The sequence below is a fragment of the Glycine soja genome, chromosome 8 (genome assembly GCF_004193775.1).
Source record: "Glycine soja cultivar W05 chromosome 8, ASM419377v2, whole genome shotgun sequence".
In the NCBI taxonomy this organism is placed as follows: Eukaryota; Viridiplantae; Streptophyta; class Magnoliopsida; order Fabales; family Fabaceae; genus Glycine; species Glycine soja.
Genome location: NC_041009.1, coordinates 46090903 through 46099775, shown reverse-complemented (window position 1 = coordinate 46099775; position 8873 = coordinate 46090903). Strand labels below are relative to the sequence as shown.

General features: G+C 33.7%; 2 protein-coding genes across 3 annotated transcripts; one reads left to right on the top strand and one right to left on the bottom strand.

The window, feature by feature from the left end:
• Window positions 1-651: 651 nt before the first annotated feature.
• LOC114421400 (serine/threonine-protein phosphatase 7 long form homolog) lies at window positions 652-2364 on the bottom strand. Its single transcript, XM_028387296.1, has 4 exons — window positions 1726-2364; window positions 1566-1650; window positions 1076-1480; window positions 652-994 (listed from the first exon to the last, which is right to left on the bottom strand). The coding sequence occupies exons 1-4, from the start codon at window positions 2355-2357 to the stop codon at window positions 815-817; spliced, it is 1302 nt and encodes a 433-aa protein (XP_028243097.1). The 5' UTR covers window positions 2358-2364; the 3' UTR covers window positions 652-814.
• A 1239-nt stretch (window positions 2365-3603) lies between these two features.
• LOC114424316 (protein FAR1-RELATED SEQUENCE 5-like) lies at window positions 3604-7260 on the top strand. 2 transcript variants are annotated; one of them, XM_028391159.1, is made up of 3 exons: window positions 3604-3684; window positions 3814-4024; window positions 6585-7260. In XM_028391159.1, exons 2-3 carry the CDS (start codon window positions 3901-3903, stop codon window positions 7025-7027), a joined length of 567 nt encoding a protein of 188 aa, XP_028246960.1. In that variant the 5' UTR covers window positions 3604-3684; window positions 3814-3900; the 3' UTR covers window positions 7028-7260. The 2 variants fall into 2 exon arrangements, with proteins under 2 accessions (XP_028246960.1, XP_028246961.1); XM_028391160.1 differs by lacking the exon at window positions 3604-3684 and having other exon boundaries at window positions 3903-4024; window positions 6563-7260.
• Window positions 7261-8873: the final 1613 nt, after the last annotated feature.

Here is an 8873-nt window from a genome sequence, read left to right as displayed (position 1 = left end):
TTGGACAAGAATTATATATTGGCATGGATTTTGACAGTAAAGATGCGGTAAAAAATGCACTAAAACAATATGTGATGAAGGTGCATCAAAGTTTTAAGGTTGTTGAAACGAAATCACACAAATATATCGTTTGTTGCCCCAACAACACCGAAGAGTCTCCTTGCCCTTTTTATATGAGGGCAATTTTATCCAAAAAAACTGATGCATGAAAAGTGACACAATGGGGTGGACCGCACACATGTCTAAATATGACTATGACACAAGACCATGAGAAGCTTGATTCAAATTTAATTGCGACTTGCATAGTAGGTACGCTTTTTATGTTCATATTATCCAACAACACCGAAGAGTCTCCTTGCCCTTTTTATATGAGGGCAATTTTATCCAAAAAAACTGATGCATGAAAAGTGACACAATGGGGTGGACCGCACACATGTCTAAATATGACTATGACACAAGACCATGAGAAGCTTGATTCAAATTTAATTGCGACTTGCATAGTAGGTACGCTTTTTATGTTCATATTATCCTACTTTTGTGTTATTTGATATTTTAATTTGTAATTTTATTTAATTATTTGAATTACATGCATGATCAGAAAAAGATCCATCAATAAAAATTTCTTTGATTCAAGAAAGGATAAATAGTGAATTTTCCTATAAGGTTTCATACAGAAAAGCATGGATGGCCAAACAAAAGGCGATTGCAATTGAATATGACGATTGAGAAGAGTCGTATGCGAAACTCTCGTCATGGCTAACACACATGCAAAATCATTCTCCTGACTCTTACTTACAAATACTACATGACGATTTTACTGTTGTGCAGGAAATTGACGCTCTGATGCAGGACCATGTGACACTGGCTCAGTGACTCTCTCTTGCTCTTCGGATAAAATTGTAATTTTTTCCACATAAGGCACGAGATCATCAACTGTCCATGTATTCCTCCCTTGAGGAGACACCATGTATTGTAATGTCTCCGCAACTTCAGCCTGCAATTATAAGGGTCAGAAAATTAATGACCATCATTAAAAAAATGTTCAAGTTAAATATTCAAAAAAATTAAAAAATACCAATGTAGCCGTCTTTGCATTTTGTGGGTCAACAAACATCTTTGTCTTTCGCCTATACCAGACCATGTAGTCCGAGTTAAAGCTCAATAGGCCTTCTTGTCGGGGATAAGCGTCAACCCTAAATGCATGACGATTATTCCATTGATGAATCATTGGGGCGAACAATTGCCCCCAATTTTCGTCATGTTTCCCTTTTAATGTTATGTCATGAATGTTTAAGGGTTGTGAAGGAGACTCTGAAACTGGTTGCTGCATCCGAAATTGTCTCAATACTCTTTCCGGTTGGTGCCACTCAATAACTTGTAAACAAATTGGTGGCACCACCGCGTACCACGCGAGACTTCCGACTAAACAAACGGGAGACAACAATGATATAACGGTTGATGTGTAAGGCTCCCACACAAACTGCATATAACAACATAGTTGTGAACATTTTAGTAAAATAACACATATAATTTTTTATTTTACAAATACAATAGCATGTTCTTACCTCATGATGTTTCATAATATCCAACTTGCGACGAAAAACTCTCACATCATCATTGCCGATATGTTGGTTTCCACGTCGCAGCCACCTACAAAGATTAAAATTTAACACATGTCTAAAACCATTTATTCTATTGAAATGAAAGACGTTAAAAATGACTAACCTGTGCCCCAGTGGTGTATTTTCTACTTGGGAAGGAGTCCTCTTTGGAGCCAAGGTTGGACATCGTTCCCATGCCCACATTTGTAGTAAGATGCACATACCTCCGATTGATTTAGTTTTATAATCGGTAGCACTGCACATCACTCTGTATAGAAAACCAAGTACGGCAGCTCCCCATGCATATGTGCCACATTCTTCAAAGTCACGTAAAAATTGAAGGTACCTTAGCGAAACTTTGTTACTGCTTTTGTCAATGAACAAGACACCTCCAATGAATCTCAGTATCCATGCACGGGCAAACCTTCGTACTTGTTCTTCGTCGTCGTCGTCGTTATTTATTTGTGCAAAATGGTGAGCCAGCCAACTTAACTTAACCATACTACCTTTAATTTCACCTTCTTGTGGTCTGACTCCCAATAATTCCTCACATAAATCAGCCCAATCAAGATTTGTTGGACCGATTAATGGTAAATCATCCACACTTATACCTAACAACACAGAGACGTCTTGGAGAGTAATAGTACACTCTCCGCATCTCATGTGAAACGTATGTGTTTCCGGCCTCCATCTTTCTATCAGAGCACTAATTAATGAGGCATTTATTTTTAAGTATCCCATCTTGATGAAGAACATGATGAAGATGCCATTACTACTGCAAAATAAAATATAATACAATAAATTCACAAATCAATTTATACATTATTTGTAGATAATATAAATTAAACTACGCACATTTATAAAAACATTATTAAATATATAACAATAAATTTGTAAAAAATCAAACTGGCCAATTTTTAATATATTCTATAGATAAATTAAAATACATGTGAAGAAAAATTTAAATAAATTAATTTTTTTTCTACAATTAACAAAAAAATAATTGAATAAAATATGGACTAACAAATTATTTATAATATAAACAAATATTGAAATGCAAAAAATCATTTCAACAATATATATACAAAAATAATAATAATGTACAATGTATCATATATTTAATAATGTAAATTTCCTAAAACAAATAATATTAACCTACAAACTACAACTAACACTATCTTATCATATATATATATATATATATATATATAACTAAAAACTAAAAAATAATTAACTCAAACAATATTAACTTATCAATTCATTTATTTAAAACTATACTATCTATATATAACATACAAAATTAAGACACTAAAAAGGTAAATTTACGTGTATTTAATATTAAATTATTTATTTACATGTAAAATGCTTAAATTTCTACAGCTAACTAATATTACAAAAACTAAAAATTTACGTGTGTCTAAAATTTACAAATATGTACCTAAAGTTAATATTAACTTGTGCCTAATACAACAAAATCTAATATTACGTGTGCCTTCCTAAAGTATCAAATAATATTTTCAGCCAAATATTATTTTCATATATATATATATATATCACATATAATATCTAACAATATATACAATAACTAAATAAAATTTTGATTCTAACTAACCAAATATTATTTTCAACCAAATATTATTTTCATATATATATATATATATATATATATATCACACATATAATATCTAACAATACATACAATAACTCAATAAAATTTTCATTCTAACCAACCAAATAATATTTTCATAATAACTAATCTAACATTGATATATCTATTAATACGTAAAAAATACCAACACAATATCTACGGATACTAACTAACTTAAATTTAGAATTTTTGTTAATAGTAACTAACCTACTATTTACATACTAACTAACTTAGAATATTTGTTAATACTAAGTAACTTAAACTTATAATATTTATTAACCGAATATATAAATTTTATTTATTTTAAAAACACTCACTAGAAAGGAAGGATAAAGGCACACACTTAAGGAAGGAAGCACCAAATTTGAACCAAGGAGCACAAAAGCACACAGCAAGCACAAGCAGAAGCTCACACTCAAAAAGAAAGAGAACTCGGTAAGGAGAAATGCAAGCTTCAAGCATTTTTTTTATAGTTGAAAACTTAAACCCCTAACATTCAAATTTTTAACGTTCACATGCAAGCTTTTCAGAACTGCAAACCCTAAGCCTACCCATCTTTTTCAGACTGAACGCTGCAACCCCTACTGCAAGCCTACCCATCTTTTTCAGACTGAACACTGCAACCCCACATGCTAGAACGTGTTCGCGCCAATGGCGGGACTGCCCAGATGCCTAGTCAGCATGTCCCGCCACGCCAGTTTGAATGGCGGTATGGACCCTGTCCCGCTGATGCCAATGGCGGCATCCATGGTTTTGCACCCTCCGCTGTTTCACAGTAAGTTACGCCATGTTTGTTTTCTTGTTTTTATTTTTCCAGCACAGTATTTTCTTTTTGAAGAACGCAAACAAGTACTTATTCCGATCTTTCTCTTGCACTTTCTGCACTTTACCGAGCCTTTGTCCATATTGGTGGGTGTGTGTGAGAGAGAGAGAGAGTTTTATTTAAGTTTTCTTATTTCTTAGTCAATAATTTTTCTCACGGTCTCTTGAGATTTTAGAATTGGGTTTTGAAAAAAAATTGTCTTTTCTCTCTAATTTTATGTTTGTAGAGAACATAAGATTGTGGTATGTTTTATAATAGAGGCAGAGTGTGAGTGCATCTTAGAAGATGATGATGCATGAGTGTGGTGGGCTTTAGATGTTAAGGTTCATGCTTGAACAAAAATGAGTATAGAGTTTATGGCTTTATGGATTTGGTGAGTGGTGGTAATACAATATACAAGTCTAGAAGGTGAAATATGGCAGATTTTGAAGAATAAGTATTGTTGAATAGTTTCTAACAGAGCCAATCCAAGCAATTTAATTATTAAGTTGGGCTTAGTTATTGTATGAAGTTGAATTTTAGGGTTTTGTTCATTGCCCTTTCTAGTGGAATTTTATGGTAGATATGCAGAGGAATTGGACAGCTTTGCTCCATTGATGCTTTATCTTTTTCTTTAATTTTTAACTCTTTCTCTGTATGGAAGATCCCTTATCATCCAATTTCCTTGTATGTTATCTTTGCTTTAATGAATTTATTCTTTTATAAAAATGTATAAAATAAAATATATTCCCGACATCAATTTTTCTTGTTCAATAGCTATTCTTTTCGGGAAAATTATCTCAAAGTACAGGACTGTAACTATGGACTTTCTTTTTGTTACAATCCAGTATAAGATTTAAACACATAAATGCATAACAACTTCGGCTCATCAGTTCAAACTTTCAGCCTTGGCCTGCATGAATACAGTTATAGACACTGTTTTCCAAACATCTTTTAATTAAGTGATGATCTACCCGGGATAATCATGTCATATGTTTTTCAAAAGGAAAGAGTATTGACATCATCTGCTTAGCACAAATATACTTTGAGGATTTCCAAGTTTGTCCATCTTACTTTTACCTGTATCATTTCAATGTCAACTCCATGAAGGTGCAAACACAGAGTGATCTCTGCCCTTTTCATTTACTCACTTTTAAGGAAGAGTAACATGAATGTGCAAACACAGTGAATTGGATAAATCCACATGCATGAAAAGTATTAAAACTGTTTCTTATTAGATCTACCTGTCTGATTTCCCATAATTAGGCTGCTACAAATCTACAAAAGTGAGTAACATAGGTATATGGTTATAAGGCTTGCAGAATATGTTGCTATTTTGCTGGGCATATGGATCCAGAATCAATTATGGCTTTAAGTCTTTCAAATAATAGTATCCTTTTTGTAGCTGCATTAGCTCGAAAAGAATCATAACTTAAGTAGGTTGAAATAGAAGAAATGTGCCATTCCCTTCTAATTCATAGCTGTTAATCACGAATGACTGAGCTGGCAAATACTGGGTTTCTAATCTATAGATTCTTAGGTAGAGCAGGAACTTAACAGTTGTGTGATCTTGTCTAACCTTGATGTGAGCCCATGACTGGACAAGTGGGATGTCAACCCAGGGCTTAGCTGCCAGCATTTATGTTGGAAAAATTTGCTCACTGACTAGTGACTAGTTAATAATACAACCAACTCCTGGTTTTTCAAAATTGAGGCAGGATTACCATTATCAATAGAATTAAAAACATATCAACAAAATTTTGAAGAGAAAGAAAATGAAAAACACAACATAAAATTATCATTGTCTTCTGCTTACCTGCATGCATTGAAAGTTCATGTAAATCTTTTAGTTGCTTGCAAAATATTCTATGGTCTTTTTGTCATCCCCGTAGGAAAATGGAGTGATGGATGGACTGGGATAATCATTGACATTGGATAAATTATTTTAATACAGTAGTTTTAGCCATTTAATCTTCCCATGGCACAATTTTGTTATCTAGTGCTTGTTTGCTTGTACTTATTTTATAGAAATAATCATTTTTTTAATCTTTTCTATCTTCTTGAGAGTTTTTGAAAAACAAAGTAATTATTTTCCCAAAAATAATCCAAATTCCCAGCCAAACACATGGCTATATAATACACTAGTCATATTATGTATGAATTTGATTCAATTTCCTTAAAAAGTAATTCATTTTACTGTTCCTCGCTTCCCTTTCTCATTTGCTTTGGTCCTTCAAAGCAAGCTGTCACTCAGGTTCTGTTTCCTGTGGTCTAGTTGAAAGTAAAATTCTCAAAAGCCTGGAGACACTTCAGTTATATGTTTTTATAAACTCAATAAAACAAACTTGAAATATATTCTACACTGAGGCTTATTTTCTATTCTTCTCTGAACTTGTTGGACACACTTTGGGGGAATTGATAATGCATCTGCTAATTCAAAAGCTCTGAACATTTATATATCAAATACCATGAATATTTGAAATTGTTTAATCTTAATGACATAATGGGCAGGCTTTTATGGATTTTGTGGTAGTGGATTCAGACAACGGAAATGAAGCAGAACATAGCTGTCTAGAAGAGAGTACAAGTATATTTGAAGGAGTTGAAGTTCAAGAACCATATGTGGGCATGGAATTTGATTCTGAAGAAGATGCTAGGGAGTTTTATGTTGATTATGCCAGACGGATAGGATTTGTTGTACGCATAATGCAACGGCGACGTTTTGGAATTGATGGGAGGACTCTTGCTCGCCGACTTGGATGTAACAAACAAGGATTCTCACCAAATAACATGGGAATATTAGGACCAGAAAAAAAGCTAAGACCTAGCGCCCGAGAAGGTTGCAAGGCAACAATTTTGGTGAAGTTGGAAAAATCAGGAAAATGGGTTGTCACAAGATTTGTAAAGGATCACAACCATCCTCTAATTGCTACAGCTAATGGGTTCAGCACAGCGGTGAGTTTTCTGCTTGTTTAAATAATTCTGCACAGTTCACTGTGCAGTATGTATAAACTTATTTCATACAAGTTGTAAGTGATAATAGCCATTTCTTTTTTACTTTTTGGGATCTGCTTTGCCGGTGAGTCTGTGAATTGTGCATATAAGACCTGTGGTTTTATCTGCTGATAACATTAATATATTTTGTTAATATCTGTCATAACCTGAGACATCACTGATTTGTTAGATTCTCTTTATTTGGAAAATTTGCACAACTAGAGTCTCGGCAAATGTATTGCAGAATTGCTAAATTCTATAAATATTATTTTGTATTAGAAACTACTAAATGAGAGTATGAGACAAAGAAGAATAACATTTTTTGGGAGTATTTTTTTCCTGGTATCTTTTGTTCATAACTAAGAGGGCGAACCCTGGTGCAGCGGTAAAGTTGTGTCTTGGTGACTTGTTGGTCATGGGTTCGAATCCGGAAACAGCCTCTTTGCATATGCAAGGGTAAGGCTGCGTACAATATCCCTCCCCCATACCTTCGCATAGCGAAGAGCCTCCGGGCAATGGGGTACGAAGTTTTTTTTATCTTTTGTTCATAACTACCGCTGATTTTATATTACATAATAAGTGTGGAGTATTATGAAATTTTTATAATCGTCAGATTTAGGGAATATTTAGACAATTTTTTCTTCTAATGCATTAGAAAGAGCAGGTAGTATCTATTGTAGAAAAAAAGGTACAATGTTGCCTTAAGTGGTTTGGGCATGTGTGAAGAAGACTTGTAAAAACACTAATAAAGAGAGTAGAGCAGATGCTAGATAGAGGGTAATCTTATCATTAGAGGTAGAGGGAGACTGTCAAAAACTATAGGCGACACAAACCATTAAGAAGGATTTAGAGGTTAATGGTTTGTCTACAAACATGACTTACTAGAGAACATTATGGGTCATTTGATCCATAATCATACAGCTAATGCCTGACCCCACCCAATGGGAAAAAGCTTCGTTTTTGTAATCAAATTAGGGAATAATATTATTCTAGTTTTCTGAGAAAAAAAGAGAAAATTACACTTGGATTTAACACTAATACTAACTAGGCTATAAAACATAACCATTTGTAACAGAGGTCTGTTATCTATCTGATTTTTGGATTTTTCTGGTACATATCTTGGAGGACCGGATAATGAAGAGTTGATGCCTATATCTGCATGCTTCCTCTTCACATTTTGGTGTTTGTTTTCAGGTTATTTTTTGTTGTTCATTTGGGCAAATAGGGTATAGGACATGACTCATGAGTATGATGATGATAGAGCAGATCCCTTATTAACAAGGTCTAATGGTCTATGTTAGGAGCTATAAGAAAAGTGTAAAAGGGGGAAATGATACTGATGTAGCTAATAACTGAATAACGGTTTGTACTTTGTACAGGGGTGGGTAGTTACCTAACAGAATAAGTAGTATAAATAAGAGGAGCGAGGGAGTCGGGATTTTTCAGGACGGGAAAAAATGTGTGGTACCTAAAAGTACCATACAACTGTTGAGTTATGCAAAGATTATTGAGGTAATGAAACCGTAAGGCACCAAACTTCTGCAGAAGGAATGAGTACTAGTTACCTAGTTATCATTGGATCCTTAAAAAAGGTTCAAAACTTTCTAATCCTAGCGTATTATCACTGATCCTTAGAAAAAGGTTCCAAACTTTCCAACCATAGTGTAGTGACTGTATATTTTGCTAGATAACAATCTCTTTCCTTTGATGTTTCTTAGGAATCAAGAGCTTCAGTTCAAGTCGTTTCTGGGTCTTGGGGGATTTACTACTCAAATTACAATAAACTTTGCTACCTTTACTACCAAGCTTATAATTTATTAAAGTTTTA